The sequence below is a fragment of the Coffea arabica genome, chromosome 1e (assembly GCF_036785885.1).
Source record: "Coffea arabica cultivar ET-39 chromosome 1e, Coffea Arabica ET-39 HiFi, whole genome shotgun sequence".
In the NCBI taxonomy this organism is placed as follows: domain Eukaryota; kingdom Viridiplantae; phylum Streptophyta; class Magnoliopsida; order Gentianales; family Rubiaceae; genus Coffea; species Coffea arabica.
In genome coordinates this window covers 51,646,561-51,669,926 of record NC_092311.1, presented here as the reverse complement: position 1 = coordinate 51,669,926, position 23,366 = coordinate 51,646,561, and the positions used below count along the sequence as shown (strand labels likewise).

Genomic DNA, 23,366 nt, shown 5'->3' with positions numbered 1-23,366 from the left:
TTAAAAATCATGGTTTGTACACTCTTTATAGGCATGCGCAGGTTGGCATGTTATGATTTTTTGGGCAAGAACTGATTGCATAGGTATGTTAGGATCATTTTGTTGCAGAATATTGATCATCTCCTGTTGCAATGTTGCTGCTCTTTCAGATTCTCCCGGTTGCGTAAAGATCAGTTTGCAAAAGCTTGTTATAAAATGAATAATAAATGATGACAAATCACCAATTACAGATTTTAAATGTTAAAAGAGTGACTGGCCTTGAAGCCAAGAGAACTTGAGTTGATTATATCATCACAGAAATGGCAGTGAAATAGGGGCTTGTCCAGTACTCAATCTTGAATGCATAGAAGTATGTGGCGCGATAGCTTGCTACATATTCTCATTCCTCCTTGTCTTAACAGACTTAATTGTCTTGCCCTTTGGATTTTTATGTTGTAAATTCATATAGCATAAAAGCTGGTTACTTTTGACTCTTGAGATTAGACAGTAAATTTTGACATCCCAAGTCTGGAAAAGAGTTTCTCTGCTAATTTTTCTAAGTAAAACATTTCAAATAGTCTCCTATTAAAACACACTTACTATCATCATGATTGGTAACAAAGCTCCCTCAATGAGTTACCAAGCTTTGTACTTGACCAAGCTGTTTGGACGAACTTGCAAAAAGTTACATCTTTTAGATCCAGCCTTCGACCATTTTTGGATCGATGGTAAAACCTTAAAAAGGATACTCAGGTAAATAAGATGTAATACGTGCAATGTGGAAGGAGCATGGTACTTCAAAGGGTCTAACGTCCTGTAGAATTTGTTGAGACTAAAAGACGCAACGCCCACCATATCTTCGTCTGATCGCAGTTGCAGAAGGAAGAACGAATATATAAGAAAACGATGCAAAAAAAAAAAAGAGCATTTTGGTTTTCGATGATTAGAGAATCGTCTTTCACGTGCAAATCATGGGGGACTGGTTTATAATCAGTCAGATTTTCCACGATTTAGGATTCTCTATAACCATAACCATAATTATCACGCGCAAATGTGACAATTTACTATATCAACATGCAATTACTATAATTGCGCTTAAAGGTATGAATTTGCGCCATTATTATTATTTTAGTGTCCATATTTATTATTTGAGTGTCTATATTTATTGTTCAGGGTTATGTACTTCATTGTGCAATTGCCATTAACAACTACAATGCATACCATTTATTATGGTGCAGTTGCCACTGATAATTATGGAAACCCTGATCGACAACCGACTCTGCTTATTTGGTCCAAATTCAAAAGGTTTCTTCAACTCTCGACCGTGGACTGCATCGCCGGATGTTCCAACTTTCCATTTTCCATTCCTCACATTGTCGTCCTCCTTTTTTTTTTTTAGGCTGGGGGCTCCCCCATGTTTTTCAATTCTTTTACAGACGAGTTGATGCAAAAATGTCTTTTTTTTTTAACCTGCAAATCAGCTATCTGGCCCAACATGTCAACGAACTACTGCCTAAGGTTAGATTTCTCCAGAACGATATAAACGAGACAGTATACAGGTAAACATCACATTAAGTATCTTTTTCGTTGTGTTAAATGCAAGCTAACAATTTACAGAATAGCACAGGCTCCTAAGGCAGTGTGATACATGATGACCGTTTGAAGAAAATATGAAGGACCAGTATTCACAAAATTTCCCACAGCCTTTGGCCATAACAATGATACCTACCCCCTAATACGAAAGGGCAACAATACAAGGGCTGACCTATGGGGGCAGAAACAAATAAGCCCCTCCAATCTTGAGCAGGGGAACCAATTAAAGGGGAAAAAGAAATGGACAAAAAAAGAAGGCACCAAAAGGAGAGATGAGATCCCTGTACATATACCTCTCTGTTTCTATGTTCCCAATGCTCTTTGGGTAAATAGTAATATACAAAACACCCAAAATTAGCCCCTGCCAGTACCCTTCAGACATCAAAATAATAGTCTCCAACGCATGTCATCTTGTGATGCCGTACAGAACCTTGAGCTTCACCTGAACATAAAAACAAGCAATAATTAGTCATTTGCAGCCCATGAAAAAGTCAAACTTGACTTTGATGCCCATCAAGAGTCCTACACCTAAAAGCTAAAACCATAAAGCGACATCTCATGAAGAAGCATATCGAGTACCAAACTCCCACAAGGACAATTAGGTTCAAGTTTCTCACGTAATTTTCAGTTATTTAAATCTGAGGTTATGGAGAGGATAGTCAATAGGATCATCAAATGTAGAGATTCACACTACATGCTAATCAATTAACCACTGCAGGTACTTGAAGGAAAAGGAAACACAAATTACCTGTACACTAAATTGTTTGGGGCATGCCGACCCAACATGGACAGGACCAGCCCACCACGAAAATTGCTTACCACAATTTGATTCATTCCAGTCTGGAGTCGGTGGGTCTAACATATAAGCTATTGCTATTCCCCACAAGCTGTGTCTGTTGCTGAGAGTGATGCAGGTGTGGCAGCTGCTGTTGGGATTGCAGTTGATGTTGATGTTGATGTTGATGTTGCTGTTGCTTGGATATAGGTGAGGCAGGTTCTTGCAGCTGTGATCCCTGCTGCTGCCACTGTGAACTAACATCCTGTCCGATCAGAGGCATGTTACCGGAAGATTGCCTCAGGCCTAATCCTGGTTGCCCAACTTGAGATGAAGGCTCATTACCAGCAGAATTCGTTGGTGGGGTCCCAATGGAACCCAAATTTATTGCTGGACTTGATGTACCAGTATCATACAGTGGCTCTGAAGCTCTCCACTGAGGAGTACTGGGAGGAGAGAAAACCTGAGTTATATTAGCTGCATCAGTGGATGTCAGGGGCATTTTTGCGGCAACACCCATATGAGATGAGTTGGCTGTAGAGAGCTGGTCGGGTTGGGCTTCCCTTCCCTGCAGCTTAGTTGACGGGTCAGAATTTACATGGCGATTCTGTTGCAATACTCTCTGAGCAGATGGTTGATTCTGATTCACCAACTTTTGATTTGTCTGTACCTGTGATCGTTGGTGATTGGAAGAAGACATGACATGTGGTGGAACTGACTGATGACCTGTGGACAAAGGACCAGAAGCAACAGGGGAAACATGACCTTGATTAATAGTATCAGAATGACATGGTATCTGCTGGAGATGCTTTGCCAGAGTAGATGATTGGCCAGGATACAACTTTTGTTGAGGGTGGGACTGGTTTGAGGAAAGATTTAACGGTTTGCTTGATTGAACAGGGTTTATTGCAGACGCAGAATATAGTGCCTGACCTTGTGATAAATGCATCGCCTGTTCCCCTTTCTCAACAGATTGGTTTGCAGGATTTGTAGAAATGCCATTTAGTAGTGGTGGCTCAATCGCAATATTCTGATGCATCATCATGTTCCCTCTCCCTCCTTTTGAAACTTTGGCTTGCTGTTGAGACTGAGTTTGTTGTCGCTGCTGAGGATGATGCCTGCCAGTTTGCTGAAACTGTTGCTGCTGCGGCTGGCGCTGCCTTTGCTTGCTGACCTGATTTGTATGACCACTGCCTGCAGCTTGAGCATTTCGGGCTGAAGCATGAGGCAGCAGCTGATGCTTCTGCTGGTGCTGTGGCAAGGACGTCATGGGAGAGGCTGGTGTCACGGGAGAGAGTGATACTGGTGGAGAAGGTGTCTGTGATTGAATTTGGGAATTATTTGGTGGTGGAGATGAGATGGGAAGTTGGGTCTGTGGCTGTACATGAGGCATCATAGAGTTAGATGATGCAAACTGTTGCTGCTGCTGTTGCATAATACGCTGCTGCTGTAGATGTCTTTCTTTAGCCAAGCGCATAGCATAGGCTTGTTGCTGCGGACTGCTGGCATGATTGGTTCCTGGAAGATGGGGATGATGAGGATTAATAACATGTGGCTGTTGAGGAGACATCCCATGTGGCTGCTGATGATGGACTGTGTACGATGAGACAGGTGGAGAGGCTGTCTGGTTTGGAAAAGAGGGACTCAATGCACCAAACGTTGGAATTCCCTGGTTATTTCCTTGTGACACTTGCATCTGAAACTCGGGCCCCATCATTTGCCGTTGAGAGTCCTGATTCTGGTTAGGCTATAAAGCAAAGAACCACGCATTATCTGACTTGAACAGAAATTCAAGATGCATGAGCTACTATGTCCAAAAGCATTCTAAAACCACATAGTAGATTGACCACGTTGTGCCATCCGGAACAAGTAAAAGCTCACTTCAACCAACCATCAAAGACAAATGGCCGAAACATCAGAATTTTCAACCTTGGGAAGCCACTACATATCCTCCCTGTCAGAGCATTTCACTTTGAACCAGACTTTTAGAAAAACATTGTAAACAAGTCTGTTTCCCTAGATTTTCCTTCTTCCACCTAATACATAATCACAACTTCCAAAGGCATCATCTCTGTGATGACTACAACGCAATGCATAGCATCTAGTCCTATAGATACTCTGTGGTGACCAAGAGAACCTCATAACTGACCTGATCTCTTTCTGCTTTAGCTTTTCAAAAACTCTTAAGAAATCTCTAAAAACTGTTCAAAGGGTTTTCATCATATAGAAGTTCAGACAGCAACTTAAATGGAAAAGGTCACAAGAGAACTACATAATCATGAGATGCTAAAAGACAGACCCCGTCAAAAGGTTCAGCAGATTCATTGCAACAATTCTTAGAACAAAATTTTCAGTGCCCAATTATGACTACCAACAAACCAAAAATTCCAAGACAAGGAGATCACTGAGCAGAAATAGAAAAATCCTTAGATGACTCACCCTCATCATATGTACAGCATCGCGAGGTCTTGTTGAGCTCCCTTGCGCAGAACCAACTCCAGTGTGCATGTTAACGGGACAGGGCATCGCCACCATGCCAGAGGAGATCATATTACCAGAGTTAAGCATAGATGATGATGCAATTCCTTGAAATCCAGGCCTCGCAATTGGCATGCCTCGGTTAATACCAGCATTAATGCCTACAGCATTGCCACCAGGTAGCATGCGAACTCCACGATCATTTCCAGGAAGAGCTCCGGGAGATGACAAATTTGGCTGCGGAATGTTTCTACCAGAAAACATCTGATTATACTGTTGCATTCTCTGCTGTTCCTCAGCTGACAAAGATGCTGACCTAGGAACAGCATATCTTGCATCCCTACCATTGAGCACCCAGTTATATAGGATAACCATAGTGGGAAAAGACCATTCAAGCAAAAGACAGGATGATACCTAACAGAAGCATTGATTGGACCTGGCGAGGACGAAAAGTTATTGCCAATAATCATATTGGAGGACCCTGGCACCGATGAATTAGCAGCACAAGTGTTAAGCATTGGGGCCATGGAGCCCTGATTTGCCATAGCTAATCCGGTGGTGTGCGGGCCTTGGTACCCAAGAGGAAGAATATCAGAGTTTGGTGTTGTTGCATCACAAAGATCGAGAGGTCTTCACCACAAAAACAGGAGTTGCAGGAACAGTAACAAAACAGAAGAATTCAAGGGGTAAATATAGAAGTATTGGCGCCAAACGGTTAATAAACCAAAGGAAATTTTACAAATTAAAATAAAATTCTTACGTGGGAATAGATTCTCCACTCGGATAATTTGGACAAAACTGGGAAAGAGCAAGTATATGAGAGCCGTGAGGTGGCTGCAGTTGCTTCGGATCCTGGATATCATTCTTTCAATTGAAGATCAAGTAAAGGTAAAAAAACCAAGTTAAAGAATATATCACAGAAATAATGGAATCAAACAGAGTAAAGCAAACAGAGATTACAGAAATTTATGTATTGCAGAGATTCTTCATAATATCAATAAACACAGTACAATACTATGCTTATGAAGTAAAACTTTCCATCCTCTGGTTTCAGAATATCAAAATAAATTGCAACAAAGCAAGTAAAAGACCTCTACCACAAAAATTATCTGGAAGAAAACCAGAACATCGTATGGATATGCAAGCATGCAGAAAGGACTTTAATACATCACTAATCCACCCTGCAATAATTATATAGAATCACAACATAAATGCTCCAAGATTCATGGAGCAAATGACTGGATCAGAAAACATTGATAAAACAAAATTTGGCTTACAAACTAAAAAAATATGGCAACAAGAATTGAAGAAACTGATGATTTGTAGCTGAGGAACTTGAAAATGTTTTTCAGTCAATTAGATGGGAAAAAGACCTTTATATGAAAATTCTCTGAAAAATAAAAACAAAAACAAAAACCAAGACCATAGTGTAATCCATCTGAGGAAGCCACTGGAAGTCAAAACAGAGCAAAATGCATAAAGAGGTGGTCTAGTGAGCCATAATTAATCATATTCAGTAACCAGAAATCCAGGATACAAAGAAACAATCAGTTCAAAGCCTGCATGAAGTAAAGTATACCTGCTTCCTCCGAGAATGGAGCTTCTGCCCAATCATTATGATCTTTTCAAAATGACATCTGAGGGTATCCTCTTCCATTGGCCCCTGCAAACGCTGAAATAATTGTCTGGCACTTCCCTGAATGAAATGAGATTACAATGGTCAACAAAATTCTGCAGTAACCCAATTGATAAGTTGGTAGAATGTACCACATACAATCAATAAACAGTCTTAGAGTGTAGAAAGAACAACTTCTTCAAAAAAAATAAAATAAAATAAGCAAATAATTGCCCTTTACTTTAGGAATGCCAGGCAGTGTGGAATTATAAGGTTGAGAAGACCCTGAATCCTCTGCGCTGTCAGCCCCATCCCCAGTCCTGTCCATTAACATCTTATGACGCTCCTTGCATTCTTTAGGATTGCGGAATATGCACTGTGTTTATTTAAGGGAAAAAGTATCAATTTACAGCAACAAGAGAAGAACCAAGAAAGTAATCGAAACGTGAGATGTTTTTAAACATCCAACAGCTTGTAACTTTTTAAAGACTTCCATCGAGCAAGATGAATAAACAGAAAGTACATACCTTAAATTGCAAAGTACTGTTTATGGCATCACTTACAAGCTCCCAATTAGGACCCAAATCATGTACGAGGACAACAAGGGCCTAAAAACAAATTAATAGTGTTGTTATCGTGTCATTGACCTATAAGCAGTACTAATAAGTAAAAGCAATAAATATAGGTGTAGCATGAGCCCATCTAGAAATACCTGTTCTTCAAATAGACTCCACTGACTTCCAGACCCAGACTGGCTAGCAGGCGTCTGTATGATACATAAAATTCACAAATTCACTTTATAGCTGTCCTCAACCAGAACTAGCACAAGATAACAAGCTTAAAGCACAATGTAGACTAAGTGATATACAGACCTTCAAACATTTGTTTTTCCTACCCCGATCCCGGTTACTAAACATCTTCATCAACTTATTTTGGTTACTGATTTGAGAGGCAACTGGAGAAGGAGCAGACCCACCAATTGGGGCACCACTGTCAAAAGAATTATCAAGTGATGGCCTCATCATCTTTGGTTTCTTCACTATGTGTTGTCCAAACAAACCTTCCAAAAAGACAGCAACATGAAGCCCCCCAAAAAAAAGATTAAATCTGAAGCAAAAAGATTAAAAGCAAGATTTACCACTGCTACCATTTGATTCAAGCTGAAGACTCTCTGATCTCTTCTTGGAATGCTCTCTCTGAAATAGTACAGGATATATCAAAAACCATGAATTGCACAAACTAGATTAGCTGATGACTTCTTCAGGAATGACCATCATTAATCAAGTTTGATAAGCAAACATGCAGAACTACATTTGTACAGCATGTTTTTAACTTTGATGGACATTAGGTAAAATGTGCATCAGAGAATTTCTGGTGCAACAGCTAAAGCATTAGGGAGACTAGAAATTCACCGAAGGAAATTACCTGCTCATTCTGAAAATTGGAGTCAAGAGGCCATCTATGTTCATATGCAGATCCCTGGAAGAGTAGGGCTAATTTAAGAATGCATAATGAATGCTAAAACAAAAGTCAGGCATCTGTCCAACTAGAAATTCAGTCTAATTTTTATCACTACAAAATGTAAATATGTTACCAGATGCTTTGGTTTCTTCTTCTTTTTATTTTTAGTGGATATTTCTGTGGAGTCAAATGGTAATTGCTTTTCAAAGTCCCCCACTGACTCAACCTCCATATTATTCTGCAAATGGGATCCACCATGCAGAGTACTCTGATCATCCTGGAATGAGTTGGTATCACCACTTGATCCATCCGTCTTAGTTGTCATCTGAACACATCCTGATGTTCCAGCACTAAAGGGACTCAAAACTCTCTGCCTGTTATTAGTCCGCACACGTTTTGTCGGGAATGACACATTAAGGCTGCCAGCAGGACGTTTTCCCATTAGCACGGGTTGTTGATTCACAGCTTTATTTTCCATGCACTGCATAAATGGTGAATCTGCTACAACTTCAAATGCTCTTGAATTGTATGCCTTGTTCGAGCTTTTCCACTTCTTCTGAGCAAATCTTAATGCTTTGCTACCTTCAAAGGCTGCTGATGTATCATATGTGCTTGTTTCTCCTTCATCCTCTTCATATGCATTATCCTGAGATCCAAAGTCTGCATCTGGAAACAAACCTTGTAAAAAAATTGTGATCCATCAGAAGGCAAGCAGGAAATTTGAGGCATCCTCATTGTACCTGCCATGGCATCATATGCTGATGTCTCCACTTCTTCTTGTATGCTACTGCCAGTTTTCTGCAAATTGTAGGCAATACAGTCAGCCTGTCACTTACTGAAAATTAAACTAAAGAATGTCATGCATTCTGTTAATTGATATATAATTAGTGGACTATGATAGAAAAGGAAAATATCTGACTTTCCCTCTACTTCTATCTCTGGCTTTAGAAAAATCTATCATCTTTTCTTTCAATTTAACATATTTTCCAGGTCTGCCCAGTCAAATTTTACTGCTCTGAATATTACAACTTGACATAATTTTCTTCCCCCAAAAATAAAAAAGGACTGTCTAGCCCCCGTTTCTCCAATTACTACCACCACCATCCCCCCTTTCCACCATCAGCACCTCTTCCATCCCCATCCCAATCACTCCCTCATTCTGCTGCTACTCACAACCTCACTAAATTGTTCAAAGGACAGACAAACTCTTAACACAATCACATCAAGAAAATATGATCTCTCGTCTCCCTTACCTTTCAAATACATTATTATATTCTAACCCTAAAATCAGAGATTCCAGAACAAATAGCAAGAAGATCCATATCATCTATCCAACCACAGAAGCTTGTATTATTAATCAAGAAATCTTTAAGGAACCAAAACACTTGTTAATTACTCAGAATTCATTTCCTACAATCACCACATGTAGCTGCTAACATGACGAATCTCCCAAAAGAAGTAAGTGATGTTCTCCCAAAGGGGCTTATGGCCCAAAAGTCACATTCCGCTGATTAGTCAGGGTGATGATTGTTCCCCCCAACCATCAAAGACATCACTAATTTCTACTCATCAAAATTTTAGCCCAATGTGTGCAAATGAAGACGAGGTGGGGGAAGGTGTGGGGTGAGTTGTTTGAAGTTGGGGGCGGGGCCAATCCCACCCTTTTGCCATCCCTATTTGAGATCTTTTTCAGTTCCAAATTATTAACTACTAATAAGTCAACAGATCAAATATAACAGAGGTGACAACATCAAGATTACTATATTCTAAAAATTACATACACTCAAAAAATGAAACTATGAAAACTAGATGGAGATACAAAAGCTCACTAAAGTTGAAGCATGACAAGAGAAGCAGTTCACCTTAAAAGTCAACACTTTAACGAAGCCAAATAGAATAAGCTAGTCAATCATTGAGTATTATACCGTGAGAACAAGGTTTACCTCATATTTTACTACATGGGATGCAATGGATCTTATATATGTTTCTGTAGCCCCAGGTAGAACTGTATAGAATAAATTCTCCTGCAGTGGAGAGCAAAGCCGTAAAAATTCAAACGTGGCAGCAAATCCACAACTAAAAGCAAAAAAATGATAATATATTTCATGCTTACTACCAAAAAGAAGGCAACATGGCCTATTCATTTCAAAGTAACCTCATCGCTAGATAGGTCAGTTCACAACATCTTAGATGCTATGCAACTACATCATGATGCCAATCACGAAAATATGAATATATTCCATTCAGCACAAACGTAAGTTTATAAAGACAGTAAAATCCAAAAATTAACAAGAAACAGAATACAGATTATTCAAGTTAAATTGTCATTCCTTACTTCTGTCAAATGGTCCTCCCACGAAATGTCTGTGATTCCTACATCCGAAATCCTATCTGGAGTCATGGGAGCTTCAGCTTGACTATGAGGAACATCAGAACTGGTATATTTCAGAAATCTCACTGCATATTCCTGTAGAGCAAGTGAACAATCTTTTCTTGAACATTGCAGCTCCTGCACTTTCTTTTCCTCCTGAACCACCACCACACACAAAGCAAAATAAGCACTCAAGAAAATCCAGATTTTCCTGTTTCATCGCATTTATGATCCAGGAAAGAAAGAGGAATTTGGTTAACCAGTAAAGGAGGTATACTGATACTGGGCATGTCAATACACTCAAGCACCCCAACATGCATCTATTTAGACAAAAAATTGCAGACACCTTCGACGTCAACACAACAGATGTCAGTTTTTATCAACATAGCCACATAAGAATGTATAGCCTTTCCAATGCCCTTAGTTTATTTGAAATTGCAAAGTAACAGCAAATTGCCTAAAGTATTGTTACAATTTTATCTTTTACCTCTCATTCCTTAACTTGCTCTATCCACTTAAATAAAATTATGAGATAGAGGAACTCTCCAACATAGTATTCCAACTGATAGTAATACCTCTATTGGCCAAGTTCATTTGTGCATAAACGAGGTAAAGGAAAATGATTGAGCAGGAAACATGTTTGGATATCTAAACCAAATAATAGACCCAAAATTTACATGCAAGTCTGAGTCAGCCAACTTCCTTCCAATGAGAAATATTAACAAACATGAATCCGGTAACACCAGAATTAATCTAGTGAGAGTCAAGAAAGTAGTATAAGTATGAGCCCTGTGAGCCTGTCTCTAATCAACATTTCCCCAGCAATCTACTCCTATTCCTTGGGTAGCTTTTCTTTTCCTTTCTTTTCAGAAGATGAAGAGTAAAACAATCAAACTCTCAGAGAGCTACTGCTCTGGACGATAAAATAAAAGCTACTACATAAGCACCATGAATACACTGTGCACCTTATCTGACTACTAGTACACTTAAAAATGTTCACAACCTAGTCCTCAACTAAGTCACAAATCACAATCCAGATAAAGACTATTGAAAAGCTAATGAATAACTAAATCGCTAAACAGGAAGACCACAATATAATCACAGTGGTTTAGTAAGAAAATAAGAGAAAGGCAGGGATCATAGCCACAAACTCATTAATTGATGAAATAAACATGCATCAAAAATATGCCACACATAATTTAACCAACATTAAAAGTTAAAGTATATCTGAAAAGCTCAATCAGATAATTACTAACAAGGTATTTAGATAAGCCCAAAATCTCTGATACTGTTTATAGTCAACTCATCTCCAAAATCTTATTTCTACCACAGCGATTACTTCCAGACAATGCCCAACCCCCAAACATCAAAAAGAAAATCTGATCTACCTGTACAGATTGCCAGAACTCTGTGACAGCTCTTGCTAAGATGTGGGCTACTTTCTTAAGCTCCCAACTATTATTCTGTTCATGAAATCTTAACCGGGACATATACGCAACTTGGTGACATAATTGCGCAGCAGCAGCTTTCTTCCAAATGCGCTCCTATATTGAAAAAGTATATATGTCAATACATATTGATCCACCAGCTGAAAATGACAGGGCAATTAAGTACACAAGGAAACTGACTCCCATGCATATTCTATATTATTCTCCTAAAGAACATGGTGCTGGGGGGAAGAAAGGCAACAATAAAAGCAAATCAAACCTGAGCAAAATCATTGGCCAACCATGACATTTCCTCCAATACAAAATCCCACTGAGTTTTTCTACGATTCTCCATTGGCAAGTTTGTCATAGATAACTCAGAAATCCTTTTACGCTTAGCCTGTTTACAAGATTTTGTTAGCTTTTTATGGCCAAGTAATGCAGTCAGAAGTACAAGAGTATTATTGCAGCTGAACACAATGCTGGCATAAGTAAGAGTATAAATAACCAAAATAACCTCTATAATCCTAGCCTCTTCCAAGATTGAGTCTTCATCAGCCTTGGTTGCCGCAAAATTGACATCAGAAGATGTATGTCCCTCTGAAGCAGCAATTGAAACCCTAGCTGGTGAAGCAGCCTCAGGTACTTTTGGTATGGGGGAATCAGCAGAACCCTGAGGTATTACAGAGCAACCATTTTCATTCTTGGGATCTGAGTTAACACCCAACAGAACAATTATTCTCTTCTCTGTTCCTGAACCCAAACCATTACAGCTATCTGCTTCTGTGCTCTCAACTATATGATCCCTAACTTCATTTCCACTTCGATTTTTCTCCTCATTTTGTAAATCAGATATACCTTCAGTTATTTCTTCCTGTGCTTTCTCTATATATCCATTCTCCTTGTGGCATTGCTGAGCAGAATTACATTCATCATTTACGAAAGTAAAACTATCATCTGCTTTAATCTCTGTCTTTTCTTCTACCAGTTGACCACCGTCTATTATTGGTTTCCCTTCCACCACAGATGTTTGCTCTTTAACAATGCCATTAGAATCAATAATCGTTACATTAGTACACATTTCAGTATCATTATTCCCATCTAAACTAAGGCTAGTTTGGGTGCAAGATGACTCTGAATCTAAAACTTTTGTACCCAATGAAGCACTGTTGTTGTGATCATCATTTCTTTTGTCATCTCCCTTGATGCTGCTGAATCCATTCACTTGACCAGAACTAGATTGATTCTCAGGTTGCATTACCGGCACATGAGGCTGACATTCAAGCCCCATATCAACTGCCTCTTCTTTTCCCTTGAAAGATCCAGTTTCTTCAAAAGCAACTTTTGAAACTGATTTTTGAGCATCCAAGACTGATTGTTGATTAACTTGGTCATTCTGAATGTTTTCCGAAGCATTAGAACTGACAACAGCACCCAGTGCGTCACCCTTAATCAGGTTGGTAACTGATTCTACTGCCTTTACACAGTCCAACTCCATATCCACCTGACCTTCAGAGGGTGCACTCTTGCAAACCTTAACACCATTTGAACTCGTAGGCTTTGAATCACTGTTTGGAGAAACCTTTTCTTCCTTCTGGTTTTCTGAATCAGATACCAATACTTTGGTCTCTCTCAAACCATGGCGTAAAGGCAGAGAAGATCCATGAGAGCCACGAGCAAGAACTGCATCAGTAGAACTTGATCGAGCACCATCACGGCTTGGCCGAGTTCGACGTTTATATGCTTTCCTTGGGAGACTAAAAGCAGCAGAATCCCCTAATTCTTTTGCATTTGAATTTCCATCTCGCTGGGACAAATGCTGCGTTGAGACAACATTAGTCCTATTGGGCTGTGCAGCGACCTTATCACCTTCAATAAAATCATTTTCACCGTCAAATAACATGAGATTATCAGCACTATTGGGTTCACAAGTGGAATGAGCTCTGGGCCTCCCACTGCTTTCAACTGAATCTCCATGAGGCGAAGCAGTAAATGCAAAACTACCTTTGGCTTCGCTGAAAACCACAACAAATTAATCACTATTAAACTACAACAGTTAGGCCAATTCATACACAGTAAACAACCAGCAAAGATACCTGGTCACAAAGAGTTCAGGCTGTTGATCGGTCTGAGAAGTGGACTGGACACTAACTGAAGCTGCTTTACCACAGTTGAAATCTAAAGGATTGCCGCCCTGCATATAATGGTCAATAATCATTTAAAATAACCATACTGGAAACTCATAGAAGCAAAAAAGAAAAATCCAGTTGCCATACTTTCTCAAGAAATTCCAACTCCCTCCTCCTTTCCTCTCGAACATCATACTCCTGCCTGTTATTAACAATCAATTGATCATGAAAGGATACAATAATTGTGGAAATGCAACAATCATTATTGGTCAGGCCTATATATCATCATTAGCAAGCAGCCACTGATGTTACCTGAGATCCGCTTGAACCTTCTCAATGGCTGCACGTCGCGGAGAAGTCTTGGTCCCAACACCATCAACTCCGCCTTCAACAACGCCTCCCATCGAATCAACCTCAGCATGGACTATTAAAGCAGATGCTGAACTGCATCCATGCATTCCTATCTAAATAGCTACAGGTATCCCTCTTCCATATATTCAACACATGAATAACACCCCCTAAAAGCAAAAAAATTAAAGGAAATCTGAGGTGCATAAACTGAACATAAACAGAGAATGTAGGACGTTATACACAGCAAAGGTAACACCGTTATTTAGACAAGAACAGGGCACATAAAAATGATATGAAAAGGATAATATTTTTAACATAAAGAATATCAGAAGCGTATACATTAGAATCGCATAACATTTTAGACCAACGTTATTAGCATGCTACGAAGGAAAAATCATGAAAACATCAATAAATTCCTGATAGTAATGACAGACCCTCCATCCCCCACTTCCCTAGGCCAAAAAACAAAACTAAAACCATTCCAAAACCCTTTCAGATGATTGCTGCTATTCCTCTAACAACTAAAAGAACTCAATTCATATAAAAAGCAACTTGTTTCCCCTTTTACAAAGAAAACAGTTGTTAGAAAACAGAAAAACAAATATAGCTAATATAGCTGTTCTGAGTAGAAAAAGCACAAGCAAGTATTCCTGCCCACTGTTCAAACCCCAAGTGCAGTCTATATGCTAATACGCTCATTTAAGCTTGGTATTTCAGCTATTACATATGTCTAGTTGACACAAAAGTGCTTGTTACATGTCAATAGACGTAAAAACTACATTTTGAACAAGCAATTAGTGTTATTACATGGCCAGCATAATAATGATCCAGAACATTAACCACATCGATAGAAAGATGAGTGATCAACATCTATTAAGGCAAAAATTCCCGATACTGTCAAAGGTCAGGAATGTCAAATGACTTAACCCTCCAAAAGGAAAAACAATAAAACAGAAGAAAAGGAATAAGTAGAATCATTAATATGACATATAAAGGAATAAAACCACAACATCACTCTCATGCTGCTAAGACGGAAGGCAGGGGGAGAGACATGCATGCACCAACCCAAGAACTCAATATGTGAAAGCTTTAACAGAGTTTCAGCCACAAGGGAAAAAGATGAACGTGCCAAAAGGAAGATAAATATGAATATTAGAAGAAGTCACAATAAGTGATTTACTTAATTGGTTCACATGCGTGGTTGCATTGATAGTATTTGCTAATACGGAGTCATGAATTTTGTTAAACACGAACTACATTCTACATCCATTGACTAAAATTGATCTGAGTCAAAATGGTATCCGTGCTAAACTTTTTCCAGCCTTGAACCAATGCTTAACATCCATAGGTGCATGGCAGGACTAAGTATCCAAATATCCAGACCCTACAACACTTTGCTGAGATAAACCAGCACCCTGCATATTAGCAGCAATAAGCATTCCCATCTCAACCCAGAGCAACTTCAACAGATCAACTAAAAGGATCGTCAATATCCCAAACTACTAAGCTTGAAGCAAAAGAATAGATACACATTAACATACCAAAAAAAAAAAAAAGCCAACAGCTAATTCTACAAGCTTCATCAATGATTACTCTCAAAATGCTAAAAGAATGAACAATTCAACCAAAATGCAGCAACAGAACTCCCAAATTCACAATTCCACATTCATTCCCCCCCCAAAAAAAGCCCTAAAAATTCATTCCGAAACACATATAACCATTCTAGGGTTTCCTCGAAAGACAAACAGAGTCCAAATTCTAGGCTTTCAGAAGCTAAGAATAGATAAACAATACCTGGATTGTGTATAGGTCCCGAGAATTGCAAGGTAGGGTAGAAAATTGATCCTCCTGGACACTCCCTCCGGATTCTAGGGTTTTGTAGGTACCTCAATTTTGCCCTAGAAATGGAAGCAATAAAATTCCATTCCCAAGAGTGTGTATATGATTATATATCGATACAGAAATAGAGAAGCTTATGCAAACATAAACATGTATATGTCAGTGCGTGAGTGTGTGTGATTTTCCAGACATTTTTTTTAAAAAAAAATTGTACGTTCGTCTTCGTGCTCCTTCGTTGCCTAAGTTTCTCTCTCTAAAATGTAAATAGTTTCTCTCTCTAAGATTGTAAACTATTCGTCCTCTGCGGAGTAGTGGGCTGGACATGCAGACGACGTAGGGAAGGGAGGCCTTCAGCTATTTTAGTCCATTTGGGCCTTTTGCCCAAATCCTTATACGTCTGTCATTTTCTTTCTTACCCTTGTTTTTTTTTGGGTTAATTAGACTTACCCCCCTGAACTTGACCTTTGTAACACTTTGCCCCCTAAACTTTAAATATATATACTTTACCCCCTGCATTGACTAGTCAAACATTATGATGATTTTTTCATCCAAAATTTTGACAAAATAACATTAATTCCCATACATAATGATTCCCATACATACTTTTGATCGGAATATGAAACATCTTATTAGAAAAAAAAACGAAATCACATGAGATAAAAAATTTAAAAATAAAAGATGGTATAACACCAAGGAATTGAAAATTTGTACTATGAAGTAAAAAAGAATTATATATATATATATATATAATTCCCCACAAGTGCATGTAGTTCCCTTTTTTCAAAAACAATTTCTTAGATTACTATCTTACCTTTTTTTTCCATAGTTTAAGGTTACTAGTTTTCATTTCTTTCATCGTATCTTAGTAGTTTTGATTTAAAGTATGTTAGAATATACTTTCAAACAAAAAAAAAAATGTTGGCACACTACTGATTATCCTTGCATTACTAGGGTTAGCATAAAATTCAGCAATCAACTTCTAAGAATCATGTGAAGTTAGTAACTGATTCAACTAAATTTACAAGTTGGAAGAACACTGAAATGTTTCTGAAACCTATTTTCACAATTTTTCTATGATCAAGAAATGGTTTATTTGTCATCTGTACATTGACTTAGTTCTTGATTTATGCCATATAAGAGTCGTCTATAGTCCTTTTAGGGAATTATTCTCTCCACGTAATTGTAACAAGAAAAAAACCACTTTTTTTTTTCCCTGTTAGTGGGGCTGTCCGAGCTGGTAAGTAGTTGTTCAAAAAAGACCAGACAATGAGAAGGAAATGAAGCAAACTAATAGCACGATATCAATTGACCACTAGTTTATACACTCCAACTAGCTATAATTGCTAAATAAACAAGTTTACATTAGGTAGTCAAGAAATATACTTTACACAAGGACTGCCGAGCACGATAGTCAGAGAGCAGCATGGATCACATAAACCAAATCTATACAATTGCCGTGCTCAATCAGAAAGAAAAAAATTCATGCTGCTCAAAACAGCATATTTCCAAGTAGTCTAGAAGTTCCGGCTTCTTCATATCTATGAAATCTTCTCTAATGATGCAAGAACATTCTGGATTTCTTTGGCATGGCTAGACATTCCACCAAGTGAATAAGCTTTGATCATGGTCCTATATGTGACCTTATCAGGCTTGCATCCCTTCCTCTCCATCATTTCCAGCACCCCTTTCATCTCGGTAAAGCATCCCATCATCCCATATGCATCTACTAGGCAGTTAAAAAATACAGTATCTAGTGTCACATCTGAGTTCTCAATAAATCGCAATACTCCTCCAATCTTTTCAGCTTTTCCAGCCTGTCCATAGGCCCTCACAAGGGAACAAAGAGTAATACAATTTGGTTTTATCCGCTCAGACTGCATAAGCCTAAATAGAAATTCTGTCTGTTTCAAATCCCCAACCCTACCAAATGCATCTATTATAATATTGTAAGTCACAAGGGTCCACTTGAAGTGATATTTCTGCATGTATTCCATCACCGCGCTCATCTTTTCGTAGTTCCCAGTTTTTCCATATGAATCTAAAAGTATGTTGAAGGTCTTGATATTGGGGTCGATCCCAGAACTCTGAAACTTTTCGTAGCACTTCTCCATTAAACCTATTTGCCCGCTGCCTCCAAAGGCTCTCAATGCAGAGTTCATGGTCCAGACGTCAGGCTTGCAGTCCCTCTGCCTAAGCATTTCCACGAGTGTTGATTCCATCTCTGCAAACCTTCAGAATTATGATCAGTTACTTTATTACAAGGCATAATAACAACCTATTTGCCGTGAAAATACAATCAATTTGACAGGAAAACCCTTTCCCAAAAACACAAGCAAACTATGACGTGGAGAAAAGTCAACATTGTGGAGCACAAGCTGGTACCCACTGTCCACCACAGAAATGATGGTACTGAATTTCATGGGTCCTAATTAACTCTTCAAGGCACAACACATGCAGAACCAAAAAGAATTAACCACAAAGATGGAGTTACTAGTACTTTTCTCATTGTATCTTAGTTTGAAATTTTCTTGATTCTGGCTGATTTAACATCACGAGTTCTGTCTGTATAATTTCGAAGAATTTCCTGAACCAGATTGATGCCGAGATGACAGCAAGAGAATAGGGGCAGAGTTACCTCTTTGCTTTCCCATAGGCATCAATGAGGGTGTTATATGTAATTGTATTGGGTTTGATCCCCTCTGACGCCATGTCAGTGAGCAGAGCTTGCACCTCATCAAATTTGTAAACCTGCAGGCATGATTTTATGAGGATTGAGTATGTGAAGACATCAGGCCGACAGCTAGGAGTGTTTTTCATCTCTTCAAGGAGAGAAAATGCCTTGTCAAAGATGCCGCTCCGACCATAAGCAGATAAAAGAGCAGTGTAAGCTTCAGTATTCACTGCACATCCTTCATCAATCATCATGTGGAATAAGGAGTGAGCTTTCTCCGGTTGCTTACACTTTCCAAGCATGACAATAAGTTTAATATATATACTGGAATTGGGCTTGTACCAAAGCTGCTCACGAAGGAGATCAAAAACCTGGAAGTAGACATGATCTAATTAAATTAACATGGATTCAGTTATTCAATCTATCCATAACAACTTCATTCCTATAAGTTTACGAAGTAGCAATTGGAATAATCCATGAATGTATTAGGGAACATAAACAGATAGCAAACGACAGTAAAAGGTCTATGAGATGCCTAAGACACCCAATAGGAAGTCTCTCAGTCAAAATCATTAATAAGCAGATGTTCCAGTGCAGTTACAGGATTCTCGGCTAAGAGATCACAGTAGACAGAGACTTCGTTTCATTACTGCCTTATATATAGATATGCAGATGCATACTTCGCAAGCAAATCGTAGAACCATAGTGAAATCACTTCCATTACCACCTAAAGACTCTCCTTCACATAAATGCTTGCTCTCTCTGGGCAGGAATATTCAGCTGGACGGGTTATCTCAGAAATAATTAATCCATCATATTCTTACCAAAACAATTTCCACTCAATAAAACAGTTCTTAACTCCTTCATAAAAAGTGAAACTTTACCAGATTGAACAAGGAAATAAAGCAACAGTAAATCGAGTAATTAAGCAGTAGAAATTCACAAAAAAAAAAAAAAAGATGCCTACCTTGAGAGCAGACTCCCATCGAAGGGCAGTGATGCGCTCGTGAAGGGCTTCAAGAACAGTCCTGGGCAATAATTTCTTGGAGTTACCTTTTTTCTTTTCAATGACAGCTTTTGTCGCTTCCCTTCTTAATATGATTGATACTGCCTTCTGGGATGCTATTTTCCTGCTTGTTTCCACTTTTCTTTCTCTTGCCTCCTTGTCCTTGAGCTTCTTCAGGCCAACATTTCTCGGACCTTTCTCTTGTACGGTAAGAGCATGCGTTTGCTCCGCTGGCGTTGGGGCAGCTACGCCTTGGTGGCGCTGGAATGGGACCACCGGTTTAGTTGTGCCGACCCGCCGGTCGGAAGTCGGCGGGAATGGGTTAGTAGGCCCCGATAGAGATAACACCACCGGCACCATAGGTTCCGGCTGAAGGGTCCCCAGGACTACAGCTCAGTTCAGGCAATCAGCATACCAACTACAAACCTGGAAATTTGGATTGGGGCTTTTAATTTGGGAACTGAGATATTTGTTTTAAGAATCAAGACAATGGTGAGCCAATAATTTGGGCCTTTGATTTGGGTAGCCCAGATGTTTGGTGTTTATTTTTTCGTTTGTTTTTTCTTTTTCTACTTTTTTTTTTTTTTGAAGAATTCTTTTTCTACTTTTTTTCATACTTCTCCGTCCCATTTATTTAATCATATTTGAACACAAAAACTTATTGTTCGACAATTAAAAGAATCAGACCGGTTCAGTCATCAGGTCATGACATGGTTCAGTCATCAGGTCATTAATTGTAAATCAAGAGTAAACGAAATCACTCAAAGATGGATACTTTCCGAATGGCTAGTTTGGGAGTATAGGAAAGAAAAGAAAAGAAGAGAAACCCTTTAAGTTAGAAAAGAAAAGAAAAGAGAAGAATCTAAAAGATTCTAATATCATCCTATAGAATTTTGGAGCCAGTAGAGGTTATTGTACCAGATGAATCAACTAAATAATCAAAAGTTTGTATCACAAGTTTAGATGTGTTTCAGCTTCAAAAGACCAAATGTACTTACCGACTGTGTACTTCAACTTCAACATCATCAATACGCTGCGTCTATGCTTCACCATCCAGGAGCCACATTTTGGATTTTGTTTGTGGGAACGGCGCCAGACATGTGAATGTCGAGAAAAAATCGTATGGGTTCTCGTTTACGTGTTTATTTTAGATACTCTTCCAAGAACAAGAAAACATTTTAACGTTTTACCAAAAGATGTCATCGGTTGATCTATGCCAGCTTAATGAAAAGTGCCCTGACTTTAGAGGAAAGAAAAACATGCCAGCTTAGAGAAAAGTGCCAGAATTGTTTTTTAGCTGCATTGCATTTGGATTGAGAAATTCGATAAAAGATTTGAAATACTGCTTTGAATTGCTAGACGCCCGACCTCCGAATTCGGCACTATACATTTGAATGGGAAGTAATCTTTCAGCCAAAAAAACAGTCATAGATGAACTCGCAGCTGGTTTGCGCGACATTCGAGTTAGGTTCTTCAGTGGTTTTGGACTCTTGCTGATGGAGTTCCAGTTCCACCATGGAAAGCGCTTTTGGCGAGGGAGCCAATGCTCACATCTCCTATAATGTTCGTTCTAAATCCAAATAGTAGATTCGTCGTTGAGAATTGGAGGAAAGTGTGATGGAGAGTAAAGAGATCAGTTGCACACAAAATGCCCAAAAGGGCAGATATTGCTATGCTCATGGAGCGATTTATGAGCATCGACAGCCAAGAAAGGAAAGACATGATTGCACGGATTACAGAATTGCCGACGAGCACTCAGAGGAGGATCATCTGAAGTAAATATGAAACACCAAAATGACATCAAACATGCACGGATTCAGCTGTGTCAGATTTGATCCCTATTCCTATTGGAGGACAATCTTCAACCATCAAAATGACATGAAACATGCGACTTTAAAAAAGCCCCCAGAACCCAAATCTGATCCATCATCTATTACAACATTCATCACCTACATTTAAACACTAATCTGCTGCTATTTCTTCTTGATACCGATTTTGTTACCAACAGAGTTATCGTTGTTCCCAGCTGCTTTCCTAGCTAACTTTTCCTGAAGTGCTTTCGCGTCCCTGCCCAAAAAAATGCCAATGCACCGGAAAGGTAACGACCACATCTGAATTAAATCCTTTTCGAAAGAAAGTAGGGAAACAAAGGCATTGATGATTGAATTGAACCCACCTCTCTCGTCTTTGTTCGGGGGTCAGGCCATCGTCTTTGGGCTGCTTAGCCTTGTGGCCAGCCCTGGCTTGAGCCCTTTCGCGATCTCGCCCTCTCTGGTTACCGCGTTAGCTACAAATGTCAAGGAGCACATCAAACAGGAACTTGCCCAATCCTTTAACTTGTAGCATAATAGAAGGGATTGACCCAATGTTTGAAAAATATTACCTAAATTTACTCAAGAAATATCAAAAAAAAAAGTTCTATTTGAAGAAAATATTAAAATCAGAGAAGAGAAACATATCGGAAGGATATGAGCCATTCTCGATTCTTTGCCGAACTGCAAAGATCTAACAAGAAATTAGCTCTATGCAATTGGCCTGATATCCACAATTGGCAAAAACAAATTTCCGAAAAAGCAACCAATTAATTAGTGAGCGTTCACCGTCCATCCGAGCGTAGAAAATTGAAAAAGATTGCCACCAAAGAAGAACAAAGAGACAATTAAGTACCTGAGAGAGAAGATTGAGTTGAAGAAGAAGCCACCCAGGAAAGATAGACAGAAAGGAAGGAAGGAAGAATCACAGAAAAAGGGCTGACGTTCAATGCAGAGACGGGACAACTATAGATGTATCCTACCAAGCAACCAACTTAGGATGTGGAGTTTATAAGAAGCAGTTGTGTCATGGAAGCTTCCAGAAGCCGCGAACGTTGCCCATCCCAAGGGAAATTCAGGTTGCGGTTAATGTAGAAGGTTTTACCCTAAAAAAGTTATAAAAAGACGGTTTTGGTGGTTTTACCCTAAAAAAGTTATAAAAAGCTATCCATTTTCCATTTTTTCTTTTTTCCCTCGAAGTATAAAATATTAAAATTGAATCTAGTGTAGGCATGTAATAGGGATGTTCACGCTTGGGAAAACCGAATAACTAGCCAATACAATTTAGATTGAATTGGAAATTGGTAAAATGGAATTCGGGAAAATCGAATAAAATTTAATTTTAAATTTTTGTAAAATGGTTTGGAAATGAATATTGAAATTCAATTCTTGAATTCTCGATTATCGATCGAATTACTGAATTTCATAGATTAATAAAAATATTTTATATATTTCATTCCTACTAATATATCATATTACATATTAATGTATTAGTCAATAATGTTATAAGCTATAATTTATGCTTATAAACAAATATGTGACCTTAAAAGCATTTTAATAGCATATAATTAATATCTTTTATATTGTTAATTACGTATTAAATATGCTTAACTAACTTATATTAGAAAACAATCTAAAACTTTGGATATTTTGACGAGATATAGACTGTTCAGCCAAAACCTACTTATCAAATAAAAGTTTGGACAGTAATTCAATGTTGATCTTGTTAAAAAAATAAATAAATGAACAAATTTTTTTTATCAAATTATTGGCTGTGAAACACCTCTCCGCAACAGGTTGGAGGAACCCCTCACTGAAGGAAGAGGCCTGTTTTTTCATTTCAAATTTTATGTAACGGAT

General features: G+C 38.6%; 2 protein-coding genes and 1 long non-coding RNA gene across 13 annotated transcripts; all 3 read right to left on the bottom strand.

The window, feature by feature from the left end:
• Positions 1-1,533: 1,533 nt before the first annotated feature.
• LOC113713819 (chromatin modification-related protein EAF1 B) lies at positions 1,534-16,346 on the bottom strand. Of its 10 annotated transcripts, none has more exons than XM_027237618.2 (24): positions 16,233-16,346; positions 15,974-16,077; positions 14,141-14,346; positions 13,976-14,030; positions 13,796-13,893; positions 12,217-13,714; positions 11,980-12,099; positions 11,661-11,816; positions 10,237-10,428; positions 9,845-9,925; positions 8,642-8,699; positions 8,035-8,567; positions 7,866-7,919; positions 7,579-7,636; positions 7,313-7,500; positions 7,153-7,206; positions 6,968-7,048; positions 6,682-6,816; positions 6,405-6,521; positions 5,586-5,689; positions 5,240-5,455; positions 4,787-5,165; positions 2,321-4,094; positions 1,534-2,014 (listed from the first exon to the last, which is right to left on the bottom strand). In XM_027237618.2, exons 3-23 carry the CDS (start codon positions 14,284-14,286, stop codon positions 2,403-2,405), a joined length of 6,015 nt encoding a protein of 2,004 aa, XP_027093419.2. In that variant the 5' UTR covers positions 14,287-14,346; positions 15,974-16,077; positions 16,233-16,346; the 3' UTR covers positions 1,534-2,014; positions 2,321-2,402. The 10 variants fall into 10 exon arrangements, with proteins under 10 accessions (XP_027093419.2, XP_027093467.2, XP_027093444.2 ...); XM_027237666.2 differs by having other exon boundaries at positions 2,321-3,073; positions 3,281-4,094; positions 7,588-7,636; positions 15,974-16,328; XM_027237651.2 differs by having other exon boundaries at positions 1,810-2,014; positions 2,321-3,073; positions 3,281-4,094; positions 15,974-16,328.
• A 950-nt stretch (positions 16,347-17,296) lies between these two features.
• On the bottom strand, positions 17,297-20,204 carry LOC140013236 (pentatricopeptide repeat-containing protein At5g48730, chloroplastic). Of its 2 annotated transcripts, XM_072062431.1 has the most exons (4): positions 19,657-20,204; positions 18,857-19,060; positions 18,654-18,766; positions 17,297-18,247 (listed from the first exon to the last, which is right to left on the bottom strand). In XM_072062431.1, exons 1-4 carry the CDS (start codon positions 20,053-20,055, stop codon positions 17,557-17,559), a joined length of 1,407 nt encoding a protein of 468 aa, XP_071918532.1. In that variant the 5' UTR covers positions 20,056-20,204; the 3' UTR covers positions 17,297-17,556. The 2 variants fall into 2 exon arrangements, with proteins under 2 accessions (XP_071918532.1, XP_071918526.1); XM_072062425.1 differs by having other exon boundaries at positions 18,654-19,060; positions 19,657-20,202.
• Positions 20,205-21,688: 1,484 nt separating this feature from the next.
• LOC140013238 (uncharacterized) lies at positions 21,689-22,520 on the bottom strand. The gene is made up of 3 exons (XR_011820312.1): positions 22,363-22,520; positions 21,872-21,982; positions 21,689-21,762 (listed from the first exon to the last, which is right to left on the bottom strand). It is a non-coding gene; the product is annotated as an uncharacterized lncRNA (long non-coding RNA).
• Positions 22,521-23,366: the final 846 nt, after the last annotated feature.